The sequence below is a fragment of the Loxodonta africana genome, chromosome 1 (assembly GCF_030014295.1).
Source record: "Loxodonta africana isolate mLoxAfr1 chromosome 1, mLoxAfr1.hap2, whole genome shotgun sequence".
Lineage (NCBI taxonomy): Eukaryota > Metazoa > Chordata > Mammalia > Proboscidea > Elephantidae > Loxodonta > Loxodonta africana.
This window is the reverse complement of record NC_087342.1, coordinates 13,479,256-13,501,767: the sequence shown is the minus strand read 5'-3', so window position 1 is coordinate 13,501,767 and position 22,512 is coordinate 13,479,256. Positions and strand designations below refer to the sequence as shown.

Sequence of the window (22,512 nt, the reverse complement as noted above, 5' to 3'; positions counted from 1 at the left end):
GTTGCACCAGACGTCACGCCTGGTCCCCGGCATGGCCCATCTCAGGAACCGAGCAGTGACTCCTGGCTGGCTCACCAGAAATGTTGCCAGGTGAAAACCCCAGGTTTTGCTCAGCGTGGCTTGTTACAGCCAATAAACAAGAGGCTGAGGTGGGAGATCAGAAAGACACCTTTATTTCAATATACAAGGAAAGGAGCAATCGGGGCTGCTGCCTCCAAGACTGCTCACAGGCAGCTTGGGGAGGTGGGCTTTTACAAAGAACAGACAAGGAAATGCAAATTCATCATGAATATTCAGGATTGATCCTCGTGCAGGTGCTCAGAGCTTGGGGATGACTATGCATTTTCTTTAGACAAGGGTTAGATCCCCCAGGATAGAGGAAAGGATGAACTTTTCCTCATTAGGATGTTAAGCCCCCACCCAGAGGCGGGTTGAGGCCACCTATGACCCGTTCTGTGGTTATCTTGTCAAGGACAACTTCAGAAGAAAGGGCAGCTGATTTTTGCCTGCAGTGGGAGGATAAGTCAGAGCAGGTGTCTCTCAGAAGGGTTGGGCTCTGAGGCTGCCTGTCTCAGTTATAACAACAAAAACATTTTTTCGTAAGCCCAGCTTACGTGTATCAATATACCTACAAGGCTAAAACTCTATGCTGATTTACTTTTTGAACCTTCTAGTGCACTCGGGCCAGAGTTGTCATCATTAACCAGTTACAATGATGCTTCAAATCACGTGGTTTCGTCTGCACATGTTACAAGCAGGAGCTGTTGTTTTCATTGCTGCAGGTGTTTTTATAGTCGCTGATTTTGTCAAATTTTCTGGTGTTTTAACTACAGGGTTGTGGTGATTAGTATTTGTGAACCTGTATCAGTAACTTCTTTGTGAATGTAGTAGTAATTAAAGGAAAAGGAGGAGAAAAATTAAAAAAGACTTCCACTCAGTTACTAATAATGTTGTAATTCAATGTAGATTTTATGAAACAATTTTGTTGTTAGTATTCATATAATCTAAGAAATATTACATTTAATAAAGCAATTTACAACTATATCACATATTATTTTATAACTAAAATTGATAATAAACTTTACTAAGGATTTCTTATGGTCTGGTATGGGAGGAGGTCCATGGGGGTGAGGGATGGTGATGCCATGAGTTACCAAACTGGGTGACAGCAACCCTAGTGACGCCACTGAGATATTTCATGTAAATGGGAACATACAATATTTGTCCTTTTGTGTGTGACTTATTTCACCCAGTATGTTTTCACAGTTCATCCATGTCATAGAATGTGTCAAAACTTCATTTCTCTTTATGGCTGAATACTATTCCATTGTGTGGATATACCACATTTTATTTATCCATTTATCTGTTGATGAACACTTGGGTTGTTTCCACCTTTTGACTATTGTAAATAGAGCTGCGATGAACACTGGTGTTCATGTATCTGTTTGGATCCCTCCTTTCAATTCTTTTGGATACATGCCTAACAATGGAGTTGCTGGATCATATGATTATGTTTAAATTTTCAGGAACTATCAAACTGTTTTCCACAACAACTGTACCATTTTACAATCCTACCAGCAAGGGATAAAGGTTCCAGTTTTTCCACATCCTGGTCAACACTTGTTGTTTTCCATTTTCCTGATAATAGCCATTCTAGTAAGGGTGAAGTGGTATTGCATTGTGGATTTCATTTGTATTTCCTTAATGGCTAATGAGGAGTTCCTGGGTCGTGCAAAGTTAAGCCCTCAATTACTAGCCAAAATATTGGCAGTTTGAGCCCATCCAGAGGCACCTTGGAAGACAGGCCTGGCAATCTACTTCTGAAAGGTCACAGCCTTAAAAACTCTACGGAGCTGTTCTACTCTGCACTCATGGAGTTTCCATGAGTCAGAATCAACTCAGTGGCAACTAACAACAAGAAGAAATGACTAATGACATTAAGTATCTTTTCATGTGCTCAATGGTCATTTATATATATTCTTTGGTGAAATGTCTGTTCAAGTCCTTTGTCCATCTTTTGATTGGGTTGTTTTTTTTGTTGTTGAGTTACAGGAGTTCTTTATATATTCCAGGTAGAAGACCCTTAACAGATATATGATTTGCAAATATTTTCTCCTGTTCTATAGGATATCTCTTCTTTGTTGATATAGTTCTTTGATTGACTTTTTTTGTTGTTCTTAATTTTGATGAAGTCCAATTAATCTATTTTTTTCTTTTGTTTCTCATACTTTTGGTGTCATATCTAAAAATCCGTTGTTGAAAACTAGGTCATGCAGCTCTACCCCTATGTTTTGTTCCAAGAGTTTTATGGTTTTAGTTCTCACATTTAGGTCTTTGATCCATTGAGTTAATTTTCATATGGTATGAGGTATAAGTCCAACTTCGTTCTTTTGCATGTGGATATCCAGTTGTCCCAGCACCATTTATTGAAGAGACTATTCTTTCCCCATTGAATGGACTTAACACCCTTGTCAAAAATCAATTGACATATATGCATGGGTTTATTTCGAGAATCTCAATTCTATTCCATTGGCTTATCGCAGAATATTTTGATTACTGTAGCTTTATAGCATGTTTTGAAATTGATAAGTGTGAGTCCTATTTTTTTTTTCTGTTTTCAAGACTGCTTTGGCTATTTGTGTCCACTTACAATTCCATGTAAATTTGAATATTGCTTTTCCATTTCTGTAATGTTGCAATTTTGATAGGGACTGTATTGAATCTGTAGCTTGCTTTGACGTCTTAACAATGTTAAGTCTTCTAAACCATGAACACACAATGTTTATTTCCATTTACTTAGGTCTCCTTTAATTTCTTTCAGCAGTGTTTTATAGTTTTTAGTGTACATGTCTTTCACCTGCCTGGTTAAATTTATTCCCAGGTATTTTATTCTTTTAGATGCTATTGTAAATGGATTTTTTTTCTTAGTTTACTTTTCAGATTGTTCATTGCTGGTGTATAGAAACCCAACTGTTTTCTGTATGTTGACCTTTTATCCTGCAACTTTGCTGAGTTAACCTATTAGCTCTAGTAGCTTTCTTGAGGATTCTCTGGAACTTTCTATACATGGGATCACATCATATGCAAATAGGAATAGTTTTACTTCTTCCTTCCCAATTTGGATACCTTTTATTTCTTTTTCTTGCCTAATTGCTCTGGCTGGGACTCCTAGTACAATATTGAATAGCAGTGGTGAGAGTAGGCATTCATGTCTTGTTCCTGATCTTAAGAGGAAAGCTCTCAGTCTTTCTCCACTGAATATGATGTTAGCTGTAGGTTTTTTTTTTTTTTTTTCGCAAATACCCTTTATCATATTGAGGAATTTCCCTTCTATTCCTGTTTTTTTTGAGTGTTATTCCTTGATTACAGGGAAAGTCAGTGGCCTAGGAAGAGGTGACTTTCTTCAGTGAGCCAACCTCCTGAGAGATGATACTGAAGGTAGGACTTGCAAGATCTGTTGCTGGCTGCAGTGGCTCAATTGTTCTAAGACTTCTTGGTACTTTCTTTACTGGAGAGCTTTTTTTCTTCATATGGCTTTGAGCTTCTCTCTCTTGTCGTTTCATTTCAACCTGAAAGACTGCCTTTAGCATTTCTTGTAGGGCAGGTCTCCTTGTAATGAACTTCCTTAGATTCTGTTTATCTGGGAACGTTTTTATTTCACCCTCATTTTTGAAGTTTGGTTGGACATAGAATTTTTGATTGACATTTCTTTCAGCATTTTAAATATGTCATCACACTGTGTCTGACCTCCATGGTTTCAGGGAGAAACCAGCACTTAATCCCATTGAAGATCCCTTGTCTGTGACAATTTGCTTCTTTCTCTCTTGCTGCTTTCAAGATTCTCTATATTTGCTTTTTGAGGGTTGGACTATAATATGTCTTACTGTGGATCTCTTTGACTTTATCTTACTTGGACTTTCTTGAGCGTCTTGTATATTCATGTCTTTCATCAATTTGGGGATTTTTCAGCCATTATTTTGTCAACATTTCTTCTGCCCCTTTGTCTCTCTCTTCCCTTTCTGGAACTCCCATAATGTGTATATTGATCTGGTTTATGATGTCCCACTGCTTGGTGAAGTCCCTTAGGCTCCATTCACTTTTCTTCATTAGTTTTTCTTTTCACTCCTCAGACTTAATCATTTCAATTGTCATGCCTTCAAGTTTGCTAATTCCTCTGCCTGCTCAAATCTGCTATTGTACCCTTCCAGGTAATTTTTCATTTCAGTTATTGTATCTCTTAGCTCCAGTATTTTTGTTTGGTTCCTTTTTATAATTCCTATCTCTTTTTTGGGAACCCTGGTGTCATAGTGGTTAAGAGCTATGGCTGCTAGTCAAAAGAACAGCAGTTCAAATCCACCAGGCGCTCCTTGGAAACTCTGTGGGGCAGCTCTACTCTGTCCTATAGGGTCGCTATGAGTTGGAATTGACTAGATGGCAATGGGTTCTTTTGGGTTTTATCTCTTTATTTATTTACTCATTTTGTTCATGTGTCATTTTTCCTGATTTCTTTTAGTTCTTTGTCCACGTTTTTCTTTAACTCTTTGAGTATATTTAATACTGTTGTTTTAAAGTCTTTGTCTAGTAACTAGTCCATTATCTGGGCTTCCATGAAGATAGTTTCTATCACTTTATTTTCTTCTTTTAAATGGGCTATTCTTTCTTGTTTCTTTGGATGTCATGTGATTTTCTTTTCTTGTTTTTGTTGAAACTGGGACATTTGAATATTATAACATGATAAATCTGGAAATCAGATTCTTTCGCTTCCCCATTATTTGCTGTTTGTTTTTAAATTGTTCAAGTCTGTAGTCATCCATTTGTTTAGTGACTTCCCCTATTTGTGAGGAAACAATTTTCTTGGACTTGTATGGACACTGAAGTCTCAGTTTCTTAGCTTGTGTTAAGCAAGTGTTTTGATAGAGATTTCCTTGAATGCTGAGGGATGGGGGACTCTCCTAGTCATTGCATATTGGGGAACTCATCTGGTCTTTGAATATTGGCTCTGTGTCTGTGCCTCCTTCAACACTTATCCAGACTTGCAATGAGCCTAGGGATCAGATTGAGGTAAAAGTTTAGGGTCTTCTCAGGTAGTTTCTGAGCATGTGTCTTGTCCTAGGCATGTGTGTGGCCTAGGATGCACTTAAAAGCCTTAATTTATGAAAGAATCTCTTTCCCTGGCTTCTTCATTCAGTCTTTAGGGACTTATTACATACCTGAATAACGTTCTTTAGCCCCAAGTGCTGGCTACAGGTGGTTTTAGCCCTAGGTTATGGACCACTGCCTTCATCCCTACGTGAATTCCAAGATAGGCCAAACGAAGGTGAACACCTCCTTCAGTCCTTCAGGCTGTCCCCAGAGATGTTATAACAGACACACAATCATTTGTGAATAAAGTCTGCTCTTCTGTGCCAAGACCCAGAGACCAAGCTCCCTCTCAAGGAGTTTCTTGCAAGCCTCTGATTTAAGACAGCCACACCAACCTGGTGAGGTGGTGGGGTGCAGCTGAGTAGAAAAACAAAGATTTCCTACCATCTAAAGATTGCCTTTTCCCTGATTCAGCATTTGCTTAGTTGCTGTAACCCTTTGACTGGTTCCCAGAGTTCTGACAAAGTTGATTCTGCCAGTTTCTGCTTGCCATTTTTTGGGTGTTTTTGTGGGATATGGGAGTGTGGAGCTGCTTATCCCACCATCTTGCTCCCAACTCTGACAGAATAGATTTCTCGGACGTGTAGATTCATCTTAGTCTCCTCCTTTTTTTTTTTTTTTTTTTTTTGCAGCTAGGAGGATTTTACATCCCACAACCTTCCTAATATTACTAATTATGAGTGATACGCCATTTGTGTCTGAAGTAGAAGGAAGAATGTAAGAGAAAGGAGGACACAGCCACGACCCCTTGTTAACAGGAGCAATTTCAGATAAGTTTTAGGAAGACAGAGCTTGGTTTCCTTAAACCTATCATTCCTGTGAGTCTCTTTGTACATATGCCCTGATTTGAAGGCCACTGACACAGAAGGGTGATCCTGAACTTTTGAATTCTGACCCATCACTTATCAGCTATGTGATCTGTGAAGTGGAAGTAGGAACACCTACCTCACGGGGATTTTGTGGAGAGTAAGTTGATTATATAAAAGGGCTTGACACAAAGTCAGACAAATACTAGGTTTGTGCCCCCTTACCTGCCCTTGGAAAAGCTGTTTCACTTGTTTGGCAAATTGTTACCCAGAACCTACTACTTAGTGGTTGGCGTATGGGGCTCTGTGGTCACACAGCCTAGGCTCAGCTTCAGCTCCACTGTACACCAGCTGCTCTTCCTGGACAAAATGGAGTGAATAATAGAACCTACTCATAAGTTGGCTGTGAGCTCTGAAGAAGAGGAGGCATGGAAAATGCCTAGAATACTATCAGGCATAAAGCAAACACCCAATATTATTGTTGTTGTTTCTGAGGTAAGCACTGGGGTTTAAGGCTTGTTTCTGCCATCTGAATCACTGGTATGTCAAAATAAATATTGAAAATATGATCTTCAACTTAAAAAACTGCTTCTTTGACAAAATTCCCAAAAATGCCCTAGCTTCCCTTGAAAGTACAAATAATACCAGTACAGTAAATTATGCGTGAAACAGCTCTCTAAGACACCATTAGTCATAAGCATCGCATATAGGCCTTCCCACCATTTATCTAGACTTGGCAATTCCCCTCCTCTTCTCCCTCACCTCCTACATTTCCTTCCTCCCTTTTATCTGCTAGAACTCAGAAGCCAGGCTCTTAAAGATCATCAGAGCCAGTGTTTTGATATAAGAAAGAACTAACAGGTTGAATCAAGGCCGGTCCATACCAAAGGTGTGTGGTTCATGAGAAGTGAAGGAAAGTACAGGAAGGGGAAGGGGGAGTGTCACCCTCCTTGTCACCTTTCCCACCAAAGCAGAATCCCTGAAACTAACTCATTTGCTGGTGGACACTAAGGGAGTTGGATAAAGGGTTCATTTAATCAGGGGATACAGGTCAGGAGCTAAAACTTTTCATAGTTAAAATAATTCTCCTTTTAGGCTTTTTTTCTAAGAAAATAATAAGAAACTAGGACAAAAATAAATATACAAGGACATATTTCCCAGATCCCATCTCCCCAGAGTCAACCTTAACATCCAGCAATAGAATTAAATATTTCAAATCATAAAAAGTTTCCCTTGTCATGTGAAAATGTTCACAATATAATGTCTAGGATATAAAACAAAAATTCAGTATGATCTGTGCTATATTAAAAAAAAATATTTATGGCAAGAAGTAAATAAGCCATTGTACTTTTCTGTATTTTGAAAAATTTCCTCAGTTAACTGTGTATTCTTTCGTAATGGGAAAAAAATTTTTTTTTCCCCAAAAAATTCGAGCAAGAATTCTGCTTCCTGAATGGCAAAAGACAGACACACTGTGTGCTTCAGCCAGCCAGTGTTTACTGAGTAGACTCTGGGAGGGATACAAGACAGGGGGGAAGAGGGGGGAAGTTAAGAAGGCAAATGACATTTATTATGCACCCAAAATGTGCCAGGTGCTTTATGTTCATCAATTTATTTCATCACCACAAAAGTCAAGTGAGGCAAAGATGATTCTCCCCGTCCTTAAATTTTTTTTTTTTTTAAGGGACAAGGACATGGAATCTCCAAGAGATGAAGAGATTCCCAGCCCAGGGCTCATCAGTGCACGAGCAGGATTTGGCCCAGCTTGTCTGTACCCAAGCTCCTGTTTTTTTTTTTTTCCCACCACATTTTGCTGCTCAAACGTTCCGGCAGCTTTGGCTCCACTTCTAACTGCCATTTGGAGTTTGATTAAAAACAAAATGCAGACCACGTTATCACGAGTGCTTTCAATACACATTTATTGCAAAACCACAAGGACTGTAACCATTATGTCAACAAAACCACACTCCCTAATTGAACGGGAGATCGCCATTTTAATAAGCGTTTTCCAAAGAAACGAGAGGCTTATTTGGAAGCTCACGCGCTGGGAGTAATGACTAGAACCCCCGTTTTGAACTAGGAGTTCTAAGCCGTTAAACATTTAATTATCACTTTGGTAAGGCAAAGCACATCACCATTTCTACACTGCAACAGCACAGAGATTTTAAATGCGTCTTTATTTTCAAAATCTTCAGTATTCACCAGGTGTGAAATGAAGCAGCATGTCAAACAAAATATTATGCCAGAACAGTTTCTTAAAAAAGTCACGATTCAAAGCAAGGAAAATTGCATATGAGTAATATTTATCAGTGTTTACAGCTGACATTAACTACCATTTTAAAAGAATAAAAGTACTCAAGACTTCAACATTTCCTTACAAAAGTATACCTGGTCACAAAATAAAAATCTATAAAACTCCAAATTTTACAAAAAGTAAAATGCAAAAAAATTTGTTTTATTAAAATGTAATAATACAACCTTTACATGGTAAGGATTAGTTAAAAACACACAGAACACTTAGTAAGCTATTGCAATAAGCTTCAGACGAGAGTTTATCACACACTCACGTTTTGACCGTTGCATAGACGCACCGGGTTGCAGAGCCAGGCCAGTGGCTGCACACACACGCCCAGCATCAAGTCTCAGAGTGGGCAGATGTAAGCCCCCTCCCTGCACCCCTTCCTGTTTGCACCATCCCTCCTGCTGGGAGAAGAGTTTGCCCAGGGACATGGGGTGTAAAAGAAGGCGGAGCACCTGCCATCAAGGAGCGTCTACATAAACCTGTATCTTGGGGTTTGTATTTTAAAGCCAGGTCTTGGAGCCGGAAGGAATCTCAAGACTTTATCTGGTCCATCCCCCGACTTGGCCATCTGGGACAGTGCTGACCAACTGTCTTACTTACGCTCCCTGGAGGTGGGGAGGCTACTGCAGCCTGCTGGGTCACTATTTCACTCTGGCAGTGAGAACTCAAGTTGTGTTCAACTGCGTTCGTTTCAGTCAAAACTCATCCCAAGGTGCACCTGGGTCCCAAACAGGAAAGGACTTTGTTCTTCCACAGACCGAAAGCCTGGGACTGGAGGGAGGGAGGCGGTGGGGAAGAAGTGAGGGGAGAGCCACCTCTGGGGAAACCCTGGGGGATGAAGGTAAGAGGAGTGTGTTTGCCATGCTATGGCCCCAAATGTGGAGAGTGATGGCTAGCTGACTGTTGGGGGCTCCTCACTAGCCTCTACTCTCTGTCTGAACGCTGACGGCTGTTTCTGCAGCCATCCTACCTCCACTTCCTTCTGTCTGCCTCCCTGGCCTCTGCTTGCCTCCGTGCTGTGTAATGTAGTGTATAGCACCTGAGGCAAGCCAGATAACTAAGAACAGTGTAAAATTAGGCCAAATACACCGTGGCTTGAGAACAGAGGCAGAGCAACGTGCTTGGGATTCCAGATGGTGATTTGGGTTGGACAGGTGTTCTGGCTTACTTCCAGGTATATGACCCAGTAGGTGGAGGCATATGGAAAAGTCTGAATGGAGTAAGAGATTGGAACCTGACTTGGATCTAAATCCTCTTGGACTACCCAAGATTTCTTTGCATCCAAGAATTGGTATAAGAAGTAATTACTCTGGCAGAGTGCGTGACACACAATGAAGTGGGTACTGAAGGCATGCCTTCTTATGAAACTTTCCTGTGGCGGATGGAAGGGAGGGGGACTGGTGAAGGCTATAGACTTTTGAATAAGACACAGTTCCTCTCGGGAGGGGAGGGTGTCTAGGTTCACGCTGCTGTCTCAGAGCAGGACAGGAACCTCCACTGTGCCAGACAGGCATCTGTGAGGACAGGATTTCCAGATGGCTAGCTCCACTTTATCAAGTTCCTATATCCTATGGAGTCAGCTGTTCACATTTAGGTGAAACGAAGCAAGTGTGAAATTGAGAGGCTGCTTCCCCACCCCCAGCTCCTTTTCACATTGGGGTTCTCTGGCCTGATCTCTTCTGCTTGTCTGTCTTCTCTCTATTTCTTGCTATTCCTCATTCTTTGAAAGCAAGAACTTCTAAGTGCAAAGGGGAATGGCTCTGGAACAGATGACAGAGGAAGGCTGCAGAATCTCATTCCTGGAATGCTAAAAAGCAGTTGGCCAGACACACTGCAGCAGGATGTACTTGGAGGCAGGAGGCTGAGACACACGACTCAGTGAGAATGAGCCAGTTTCAGGGTTCTGTTTTCCAGAATCCTCTTTCACCACGCCATGCCTCCAAACCTCCTCCCCCACTCTTGCTCAGCAGACACACTGATAAAAGTCTGTGGACCTGGCCTGTATTCTAATAATTCTTCCTCTGCGGTCTCTTGGATCTCTTTACATAGTTCCTGTCTCCCCCGTGCTAGAAGGTTCTCTCTGCCTAATTGCATGCCTGAACTAACACGAGCAGATCTGAAATTTTTACAAACTTGTTAGCTTTGCCTAAAAAACTTTCCACTTCTTTTCAAGCCAGTGAAATGGATTTTTCTGGCTTTTCCTTCGAAGGCCGGCCAGCAGCATTTTTTACTCTACAAAGGTCACACTTAACTATATGTTGATTAGGGACCAACAAGGATTTTTAATGGCCCAAGAGAATAGGATTTAGAACATATTTTCCCAAACAGTAAGATTCCACAGGGGAACCAAAACAGCTGTAGAGACGAGCAACAGGGCACGTAACAGTTCCTTGGAGGTGTTGCTAACTTTGACTTACAGCTTTTATAAACGGAATCACCGGAATGTAAATTTTTGACGGCCAGGGCAGTGCCTAACGCAATGCATCACATGCAGCAGGAGCCCAGTCTATGCTCCTCCATCCAGTGTCTTTATTTTAAAAGCCTTTACATTACCTGGCTCTCCTAGCATTTAACACTGGCTATTATGAAACCTCTGACTGACTTTATTTTAGAAGGTTCCGTTATGTTCAAATTGTATTATGAAGTACTCAGAAGGAAAAAAATCTTGGTCTGCTTTAAGATAAGAGAAGTGGTTTTTGTAAGCAAAAATCTAATCTAAACAACAACAACATGAAATAAACTTGAGGACCCAGATAACAAAGAATTTACTGGTAAAGGAATACTGATAAAAGGAAATCAATCAGCAGCTGGCTCATCAGATGACCTTCTCCCCAGTTAGAAGGGAGGACAATCACAGAGTTCAGCACGGAGTCTCTTGTGCCTGGGGTCTATTTACAGTTTGAGTAAAAAAGGAACGAATACAGAGGGGCTTCTCTATTCTGAGATAGAAAGAGGGGGAAACATCAGGGCTAAGATATCAATGGATTTTTCTCCCTGAAAGGACAAGTGCAATTGCAAGAGGAGAGGAAGGTTGGGGTGTCCTGGGGGCATGGAGCAAGGGTTTCTGGGGTGCAACCACAGAGGACAGCGGTGCTCCAGAGAAGAGGAGCGGGCTCCATTGGACACGCACACCACTTGCTGAGGTGATCTCCTCAACGATAACTTACTGATCAGGAAGAGCAGTCCAATGTGAACTAGTGAGTGCAGGGAAGGACGAAGAAGAAACAGGCCATTCTCAACCCACTTCTCTATTATTTTAGCTGGATTCCACCGGACAGGCCCAGTTCTGCCCATGGCAGGTGACATAGGATCGGTCACCTCTCATGGCTTTTTTCAGGGATTTTCTCTGAATCACGGGCCTAAACAGAAATAGGTAGTTACGTGCGTAGGCTAAGGAAGTGATTTTGTTTGCGACGCGTAGGTGCAATTTAGTAGGGTGGAGGCAGAGTTTTCTTAATACTTGATTTCCATAAGCCTCCAAAATGATATGTTTCTGGTGAGGAGGGAAGCAAATTTGGAATTGGGGACATTTGTGGTAAATAAAATCCTGTCTAGGAACCGAATCTGTGATTCTTACCTGCCTTTGTAAGCATTCTTTGGATTTCTGCAAAGGCTTAGGAGGACAGCACTTCACTAGCAATGCGTCAAGTGTGGCTTAGGCTTATCCACAGGTGGAGAGACAGGAAGGGCTTCTGCGAAGCCTCCAGCGCCCACCGAAGTAGCCCTTCTCCATCTTGCTGGCTGATGCCCCAGATTCAATCATTAGAAATACTTCCTGTTGGCGTTCAGGCTTTCTTCTTTGTAAAAAAATGCAAATTTCCTTTAGAAAGGAGATTCACAAAGCCTTATGAATATTTGCATCTTAGTATGCATGCATTTGTTAAAATTTGTTGAGAGGACATTCTGAGAGAAAAACTGGTACAAAGAGAATGAGGATGCTGGTTAAAGAACAGAGCGCAGAAGAGAGAAGTTGGAAATGGTGTTGATACTTCCCAATGTCCCAAAGGAACACCTGTGAAAGGATGGTAGGGTTTGGAATTCCTCTTGCAAAAATCAATTCTATGCCCCCAGAGAGACCCAGGTCCTGTTTATGACAGAAATTTCAATGGAACAAAGTATACTTTCCTTGAAACCTGTTACAGTCAATGATGGGATGAGCAAAATATCTGGGTTCCTGCTGTGCGTAATTAAGTACTTGGGGGAACTATCATCATTCTTTTTGAAACTGTTAGTTCAGGAGAATACTTGTTTTTTAAATCTGTCTGAAAGGTCCTGAAGGGTAGAACCACCTTTTCTTTCTCTAATTCTCTTTTGTAGTCACACTTTGCGCACATATACTTACTCTGTACGCAGGATGAATAAAAGGATAAATGAATGAATACGATGATAGCCTGAAACGATTTTTGTAACTACGACACTCAGAACTAAGACATAACTAACCAGGACTTGGAGGAGTTCCTCTTTGTTTGAAAAGATAACGTATAACCCGGAAGTATTGGAGGAAAGGTACTGTATTCACATTGCTTTCTACTTCCTGTTATACATGACCCGTAGGTGTGGGATGGAGAACTATAAAGCTTTACAGCAGAAAGGAACATCTACTCTGACCTCTTACTGTACAGGTGAGGAGCCCAGAGAGCACAGGCAACTTGCCCAAGGCCACTAACAGCTACAGACAGAGACTCAGGCCCCTGACTCCCAGCTGGTTTCTTTGGATTCATTTCTCTGACAGTTTTTATGCCCACGATAGTCACAATTAAGCCTGCTTACTAACACCTGTGTACAGATCATGCCTTGACATGCTGAACCCTGCCCTCATTCTGTCAAATATCTGCACAGCTCTCCTGGCAGAATCTGGCTGTGCAGAGAGATGGCATTGCCGCAAAGCAACTTACGATTCTTGGGTGACATAATTCTAGAGATGTAAGTTCAAGGATCAGCTGAACCATCTGATCTGACACTTTGATTTCTGCAGAGGCCAACCTGCGCCGACTCAACGGTGAATCAAACCACACCAAAGGACAGGTTCCTGATTTGTTCTGATGCCAGTGAGCAAATGCAGTGCTCTGACTTGGCTCCCGGGATGCTATCTCAACATCAGACGACAGATTTTTTTGTTATTGCACTTGATAAATTTAATAAACCCTGCATTTCATATATAAAGTCCTTCGGGGAAAGAAGCAGCGCTTGCAGCTTATCTCCTACCAGACGCCGACGAAGCAGTTTTTTCTTGGTTGGATGTGTGTGTGGCGTTCACACATAGGAATTCACATGAGGAGGGACAGGAAGGTGCTGGGCGACTCTTTAGTTTTATGACTACATGTGTTTCAGCCACTTTCTAATATTTAAATAAGAACGGACTACAACGTCTGAAGTAGAAGCGACCTTAGGGAACAACTGTATCCTAGAGATGAGGATAAATGAGAAACAATGTGACTTACTCAAGGTCAAACAGCTGAAGATGCGAGGCCTGGGATATGAGCCAGGCCCTGAGGCTCCTAAGTCAGGGTTCTCTCCCTGTGCCCTCTCCACTCTCTTCATGAAGGCACTGCTTGGCTAGCTCTGCTCTCTACGGCTGGCCATCCAGAAAACCTGATTTTCACCCAGTCTGCTTCCAAGCATGTTCAGAAATAAGAGGGAAACTATCAGAAAGAGACAGAAGACAGGAAAGGAAGAAGTGACCAAAGGAAGCTAAGTTCTTGTCCTACTACGGTGAATCAATTTTATGGGAAGCTTGAAAATTAGGATGGCTAAGGAAGTTGACCAGGAAAATAATAAAGATTGCCAGAACCCCATTAGCTATAATTTTTTAAGGAGTGGAATTGCACAAGCTTATTCTCTATACTTCCTGCTTCCTACAGTATTGTGTGCCTGTGCAGAGATGGGGGAGCCGAAGAAGCCCAGCCAAGGAAATCTATTTGGATTTTTCAGGTGGGTCATTCGCTTCCTTCTTTCACAGTACACGGACCTCAATCAGTTGTATAAACACAGAGACTGTAGAGGCAGTAATAAAACAGGACATTGCATATTGGAATCCACTTTCAGACTTCAGAATATGATAGAGCTTGATGGCACATAATCGGGCCTGGAAATGTCTACATTATCAACTATTATATTTGATTAGGAGCGCTGGTGGTGCAGTGGTTAAGAGTTTGGCTGCTAACCAAAAGGTTGACAGTTCAAATCCACTAGCTGCTCCTTGGAAACCCTGTGGGGCAGTTCTTCTTTGTCCTATACAGTTGCTATGAGTTGGAATCGACTCGAATGCAATGGGTTTGGTTTTATGTAAATGCACAGAAAAGTTTCTCAAATGATTCACAGGGGTTACACCTCTGGAGAGGAGCATGGATTAGACAGCACGGTATAGGGAGGTGAACTTCATTTTTACTTTCTATATTTCTGAACTGGATATTTACAATGCCTATACATTCGTGGGAAACCCTGGTGGCGTAGTGGTTAAGTGCTACGGCTGCTAACCAAAGGGTTGGCAGTTCGAATCCGCCAGGTGCTCCTTGGAAACTCTATGGGGCAGTTCTACTCTGTTCTATAGAGTCGCTATGAGGTGAGATCGACTCGACAACACTGGGTTTGGTTTGGTTTTTGGTTTATACATTCATGTAGTTCTTGTATAATTTAAAAAAAAATAATAGAAGAAATGAAAGAAAATGTACCTAAAGGAATTTATATCTGGTTATCACACTGATTGGATAAGAAAAGAATGCTGGTCTAGAAAATGGGTGACCTGCAAAAAGCTAACCAAAAAAAACCAAACCCACTGCCGTCGAGTCAATTCCGACTCATAGCGACCCTATAGGACAGGGTAGAACTGCCCCACAGAGTTTCCAAGGAGTGCCTGGTGGATTCAAACTGCTGACCTTTTGGTTAGCAGCCATAGCACTTAACCACTATGCTACCAGGGTTTCCTGCTAAAAGTTAGTTGTGTGAATTCTCCCAAGTCATTTTACCTAAAAAGCTCTCTGCTTACGTATTTGTAAAATGAGGTGGCCAGATTAGATCATCTCTTTGATTCTATGATTCTTCTAGGTAAATGGGAGGAGAAAGCCAACCTGAATTGCAAGTCTCAATTAAATAATAGTTTAAAAAAGTATCATTTTCCAACATTAAGGTAAATTAAAAGTATATCCGAGTTACCCTTGCCATTTCGTTCAAGATGCAGAAGCCTCCTTTACAAATTAGAAGAACCAATAAGGAACCCTAAGAGTACTGAGATGTTTGGGTTGATTTTCTGGTATCTCCTTTGGAGTCCCAAGCCTTACAATGTACTAAGCCCAGCCTGGTTAGAGTTAAAATGATTTAAGATGTTAAAATCATTTTGCCAAAGTTCTCTGATAAGCTGCTGAAATAAATTCTATGCTTTGTTTTATGTTTTACCTATGTTTAGGTGCAGCCAGAATGCTCCTCAGAGGCAAGGATGGCAAGACTGTGTCTTACATACCCTGGACATGTTGTCAGGAGGGATGAGTCTCTGGAGAAGGACATCATGCTTGGCAGAGTACAGGGTCAGTGGAAAAGAGCAAGACCCTCAACAAGGTGGATTGACACAGTGGCTGCAACAATGGGCTCAAGCATAACAACGATTGTAAGGGTGGCGCAGGACTGGGCAGTGTTTCGTTCTGTTGTGCACAGGGTCACTATGAGTTGGAACCGACTCGATGGCACCTAATAATATATAATAATGTTTAGGCTGGGGTAACTTCCTGCCCTCTCTTTTTGAGTGTGGGCTAAAATGGAAAGCTATTGTTTGAAACCTCAGGTTGCAAAGCACAATCATAAGACTCCATCAAGCAATTTAATTAGATCATATTCTAAAGGTGCAATAAATGATAACTATAAAAACTTGTTAAACCAAAAAACCAAACCCAGTGCCGTCCAGTCAATTCCGATTCCTAGCGGCCCTATAGGACAGAGTAGAACCGCCCCATAGAGTTTCCAAGGAGCGCCTGGAGGATTTGAACTGCCGATCCTTTGGTTCTCAGCCGTAGCACTTAACCACTACGCCACCAGGGTTTCCATAAAAACTTGTTAGGGACCTTTATAACCCCCATTTCAGTGAAATATTCTAATTTATAAGACTTAGCTGTGAGGAGAACTGTTAAATCTTTCTGGAGTGTCGGGATTTTCTTATGTTCTGACTACGCTAATGGCCTGTTCAGGAGAGGGAAGCCTAGTAGCCATACGGCCCGTAAACTAGTTAGGAATGAGGCTGGATTTTCTGCTTGGGAGCTTAGGGAGAGGCTGAGGGTGAAGAAGCCTGTTCCAGGAAGTCAGCTTAAAGAAGTGGCGATCTGGGAGAGTCTCAGGTAGAGAGCTGCGATTAGGTTCATTCGATGATTCAGAAAGCTGAGTTACCAGACAATGAGGACCAGTGCCTCAGAAAACTCTTCAGTGAAAGAGGCTAATACTGATTCAGCACCCACCAAGAACAAATTTAAATGGTTGGTAAAAAGCACCATGGCTCTCAGGGGAGAGTTTTAGGGCTACATCACTACCTGTACTCTCTGCCCCAGTCTCTATTGCTCCCATGCCCCTGACCAGAGCTGCCACCCTCATGGGTCTCCTCAGGTCACGGTGTTAGTTCCTAGAGGTCACCTTCTAAGTTTGAGGCTCCACGTAAGCCAGGAGGATAAATGAAGGGAACACAACTCATCTCTGTTGAGCACAACACACCCCAGCGAATGTTGATAAAGCACTCAGAATTGCACCGTGAAGTATTCTCTTCTAGGACGGCCCAACACATTCCCCCAAGTATTGCTTATATTTCCTATGCAACTAGCAAACTGTTTGAGAGTATAGAAATAAACCTTATCTTATCCCTTTTTGTATGATTATAATTCCAAATTAAAATGGAATTGTAGTTTTTCTATATTTATAAAATTAAGTCTGTCCAGATTTTTTCATAGTTTTCTATGTATCTCTCTTTTTAATATAAAGCTTTCTTCAAATCACAGCTTTTGCACTTGCTGAGTAATACAGTATAATTCCTGTAATTCCTGTATTATTTATTTCAGGGACAAATGTAAAATTAATATGATTTTTAACATTAATTTAAAGCAATCTACTCTGTATTTAATCTTGAGTTTAAAATGAAGCGTGCAGTTATGCAAGCAACAAAATGCATTCCTAGGTTTTAGCAGAAATACTAGTTAAAAAAAAAACCTAATTAAAAGATAAGTAGATGGGAATTTAATCTCTTCAATCTAAAATCTCTTAGCCAGGATCCTTCATTAGAGGGATTTCGTAAAAACAAGCTGTAAACATTCTTGATAATTAAACATGAATATATGATCTACGGTAAACTTGGCCCTTAGGCCATATATACTTAAATATACAAAACTACATTTGTATTTGATTCCTTCTTGTTTTTTTTATTAGCTCCATCCTCCAGGGAAATGCATCTGTGTTCATAACTGTCTTGTTCCTATACCTCCACCACGGACCATATTAAAAAATGCTTCTTCCCACAAACTGTGAAGTAGTCACCAATAAGCCACAGGAACTTACACTACGGAATGTTGTTCCTAATTAATAATGCTGTTGACTTGGTTTATGAGGATTGAATTATTCGTCAGGATCTTTTTATATTATGTCGCTACCAGCTAAAACTAAAGCTGGAGCCCTTACAGGATAGTGATAAAAACCAAACCTGGCGCCGTGGAGTCAATTCCGACTCAGAGTGACCCTGCAGGAGACAGAGTAGAACTGCCCCACAGAGTTTCCAAGGAGTGCCTGGTAGATTCAAACTGTCGACCTTTTGGTTAGCAGCTGTAGCTCCTAACCATTATGCCACCAGGGTACTATAGGATAATGATAAAGAAAACAAAGTAATTTCACTGAAAAATCAGTCACGTCACTTTAATCCCTATACTCCTCACACTCAATAATGGTAATTGACTCTTAGGCCTTGTCATTTCTGCCCATGAAAGAGTATTTATGAACACCCAAAACTGTGAGGTAGGAGAAAACCCTGGTTTGAGAGTTAAGAAGATGTGGGTCTTAGGTCTGCCACTAACTAGTGTCATGACTGTCGACAAGAGACTTTACCTCTTGTTCCTATAAATTCTAAGATGAGGGCTTGGATTAGTGGAGCGTTAAGATTTCTTTCAGTTATAAAATTTCATTAGATGTCTGTAATGTTTGTTGAGAAAGTGCAAAGATAGCAGCTGGTCTATTGTGACACATACTAGAAAGAAAAACAACAAAAAATATGATTTGACATATTCAGGTGAATAAATAATGTGTAACCCTCCTCGAATCCCCCAAAGACTTTTGGTTCCCTTCCTATCAGGTGTGCTATATCTGAGATGTTGATCGTCTAAAGTCGTTACAGTGTGTGATTAGGACAATTACCTGCTGGGAAGGTAAGTGGAGACAATCTACATAGAGGGACTGGTGTATGCTAAAAACAATGGTTGGTTCCTGGCACACTAAGAGAAGTCATAATCACTACCCACTGGGGATACCTTTGACCTAATTAGTCATTTAGGTAATATTTTGGAAGCACTGTTCTTTCCTCGGTGTGAAAGTGGGAATTAAGCATAATTAAAATATTCCATATCAGAAGTTTTACTACTACAGCAGAATTTTATACAGCAATATCCTCAAACACAACAGTTCTGACTAACATTAAATACTTCATAATCCCCCTCCTCTCCCTCTGCTTCTAGACAGGAGGCAGACGTGGCTATTTTAACATGTGGGTCACAGTCTACTGACACCCTTAGCGGCTGCTTTTCAACCATCTTCAAGCATTCGACCTTCCTGTATTTTATTTTTATTTAAGAAGTATGCCAGAGTTACTGGGAACTAAGGCTAGCACTCCCAGGTTTTCCTCCTCTCTACAGCGACCTTCTCCAGCTCTGGCCGCTAAGTGAGCATCATGGGTACAAAGCGAGGTGATCTACAGGTGACTCAGGATGGGTGTTACATCTGAGGGTTTCCTTTCTTTTCAAGTTTCAAATTTTGGATCTAAGAAGATGGCCAGGTGGTACCAGAATCGTCCTCTCGGACTGAGGTGAGTTAGTGCACAGCCTGGAACTTAGTGAGCTAAGTGGGAAGGGAGGGGCGCTTGGGAATACCTACGAGTGTGTGTGGTGGTGTGTGCACGTGTAGAGATGAGCAGAATTAAGTACACGTGTGGAGATGAGCAGGCTTAAGCGCTGGCCAGTTCGCCTTACTGATAGAAGGGGCTGGCTTGCACCCTATCTGTCCAGAAAAAGACAAAGAAAATATATACTTAGCTGACAATGAAGGTACAATTTCACATGCGAGAAAAATAAGAGAGGGTTGGAGGAGACAGAGAATAACACAGAGGAAGTATTATCCTTGACTTTTCTGGAAAATGTTCTGTGTTTCTGTGTGAGGGGAGTTAACACAAATGAGAATGAGGTAATATCATGCTCCCACCATGGCATATTTCATGGCATGGTAAGACAGGTTTGAGAACTATCTGAGTCACAGCTATTTTTAAAAAAGCTATCATCCACAGGAAGAAAACAGATAGTAGCAAAATGCCGCCTTCTCAAATAGACTGACTCCATACACAATTGAATATTTTACAACCTGAATTGAAAGACGAGAATGTAATTCAGACATCACTCAACAGATCTGAAAGTCTCAACGTTATAAGTTGTTATTTTCCAACAAGGGTCATTTACTAAAATCTGACCCTGGTCAACGATAGTTGATGCCGGACTTTACATCCCATGCCACCACATACACAGGCTGAAGACATGGTATGTTCTGTGCGGTTTGTCATTTCACGTTTACGAAAGTGCTAACTCAGAATGGAATTAAACTTTTTCACGCAATATTTAATGCGACTGTATTAAACATGGAGTCACCCTTACTATCGTTATTTAAGGGCACAGTAGATGACAGTGTATTTCACAGAAACAAGGGTAACTTTAGACCGAGATACAATGCGTGTGCTCCGAAGTCACTGGAAAGCACTTAGTCACCAGAATAAATGGTCAAAGGTTTCAGACCTGATTACAAAGAAGGAGTCATATAAGAAATGGCTTTATTAGAAAAGCTGTAGTGTACATGGGGCTAATTTCTATCATCTATACACCTCTTGGCTATTTTATAATTAAAATCTGATACAGGGTTTAAACTTCTTTAGAAGTTAGTGGCATTTCTTCCTATTTTGATATGCGACTTGGGGAAGGAGTTATCTTCATATCCTAGACGCCCTTGATTTCTTCCCATAATTACAATTCATCCATCAATCAGTAGTTTAGCACTGGCACAAAACACAGAGGGAATTATTTAGGTAGTGTTTTAGGTGTGAGGCATCACACTTCCAACCCAAGAATCAGGCATCTCTATGCCATTCCTACAGTTTTAAAATTCACCTATTGCCACTTAAGTCCCGTGATATTACCTAGTAGTACTGAAGTTGACGGGATAACCTGTAGCCTAACAAGACCTCTGAATGAAGTTCCTCTCTTCTCCTTTTTTTTCCCGTTAGGTGTGCAATTCCAAGCAAATGTGCAGCACGTGGCATTGACTCGTCTCCGTTTAAACTCCCTCAAGTCTGTGTTATTAAACCGAGACAACCACGTCAAGATAGAGTCTGTCATAGGATTCCCTGAAGCACAGAACGAGGAGAAGACTGAGCAAACATGACCCGGGAAGGCACCAGTTGAACCAAGACAACTCTGTAAGACAAAAACATCCAGTTGTAAACATTCGTGTAACACCAGCTGAACACCGCCTGGATACCAGGAGTAGCCGCTCTGCATTCAAAAGCACTTAGAATAAATGTACCCCAGAAGGTCTGGAAACTGGCTTTCCATAAACAGTGACAATCTAGAGACTAAGAGATGCATGTCATATATTACAGGGCTTTCACGTGGAATATTTTTAATCAATGTTGCTCATAACATTTCATCAATTTAATTTTGGCTTTGGTGACAAATCTATTCAAAGGAAAAAAAAATCAATCACCTTTAAATGCTAGTTGGTTAATTATGTTTTAAGTGCCCTCTGACACCATCACTCTTGACCTGTTTAGAAATCTGATGGAGTACAAAGACAAATAAGTAAAATCATCTAAATTTTGAAATAATACTGTTATATTTTTGAAGCAAAATACTTGAGTCTCAGGAAAAATATCAAGTAATAATCATTGCAAAACAGATTAGAAAATATACAGAAAAATAAAGTGAAACATAAAAATCGATCCTAACTCTATCCCCAGAGAAGCCCCTGTGAATATTTTGGTTTGTCTCTTTCTAGTCTTTTTTCCTACAAGCATAAGCGGCTATATATGATACCAATTACTGGAAAACCTACAGGAATCTAAACCAGCAATTCTCTTGTTAGATTTAATGGTATCAAGAACGTGCTTCTTCATAGTGAGGGTCTGTTTATGGCAACTAGAGATTTGGCAATGATTAGGGGTGGTGGTTACCCAACATAATTAATGTAACTGATATCACTAAATAATACACCTGAAAAAAGTTGCTTCGGCATATGTTGTGCTATATATATCTTTATCAAAAAAACAGAACATGCATCTTCAAAAATGTTCTCTCATGAATTCAGGACTCTTCTGAACAACAGGATAACCCTCAAGCTCCAGGGACCCTTGGAACATACTTTGGCTGGGCCCCCTCTACACCCACTGCCTCTGCCAGTTACCTTGTGGCTTTGGGGGCAGAAGTGAGCAGCCCTTTGGCATAAAGAGGTTGGACGACTTGTTTAATTATCCATTTAGTAGTTTCAATAAAAAACAAATGAGGGAAACAATTCCCTAGTACCTTTTTTTTTTTTGTCACTATTATAGGTTTATATTTTACCTTTGTACCTCTACAGAATGCTAATACTGACTTAATCTTCAAAAACCATGCCAAAGATTTCCACACTGCTGCTTTAGATTAATCCATAATTCATACGGCTAAAAGAGCAATTTATGCTCAGGAATGGAAAGCAGAAAACCAACTGGTAAGGAAAGGTACTGAAATACCTTTTTTTCTGAAATATGTTCACCAACACAGCCTCCCCACCTCTCAGTTTCTCATTTTAAAAGTCAGACATGCTATTCTATAGCATGCAACAAAGACATACATTTCAAAGGTATTTTCCTGCCAAGCCTATTCTCTGTGGATTGAATATAATCGAAAGACTCAGAAAGGCTGCCACCTCTGGCATCCTGTCTTTATTCTGATATTCCTGAAATGACAACCCAGGCATTTTCTGCTTTTATATTAACCACATAACCTCTGGATTTCTGATGAT

The 22,512-nt window shown here is 40.9% G+C and overlaps 1 protein-coding gene across 3 annotated transcripts in view; it reads right to left on the bottom strand.

The window, feature by feature from the left end:
• Nucleotides 1–1,107: 1,107 nt before the first annotated feature.
• SLC49A4 (solute carrier family 49 member 4) overlaps nt 1,108–22,512 on the bottom strand; it is a 121,281-nt gene continuing 99,876 nt past the window's right edge. Inside the window, exons 9-10 of one of the 3 annotated variants that reach the window (XR_010322905.1) lie at nt 20,654–20,930; nt 1,111–20,512 (exon numbers count right to left, since the gene is read on the bottom strand). Coding sequence is in view for 2 of the 3 variants with exons in the window: in XM_064290892.1 (XP_064146962.1) it covers nt 20,815–20,930 (116 nt within the window). In the remaining variant the exon portion in view is untranslated. Of the gene's footprint in view, nt 20,931–22,512 lie in introns of all 3 variants that reach the window. The other 2 variants (XM_064290892.1, XM_003412961.4) reach the window with 2 other exon arrangements.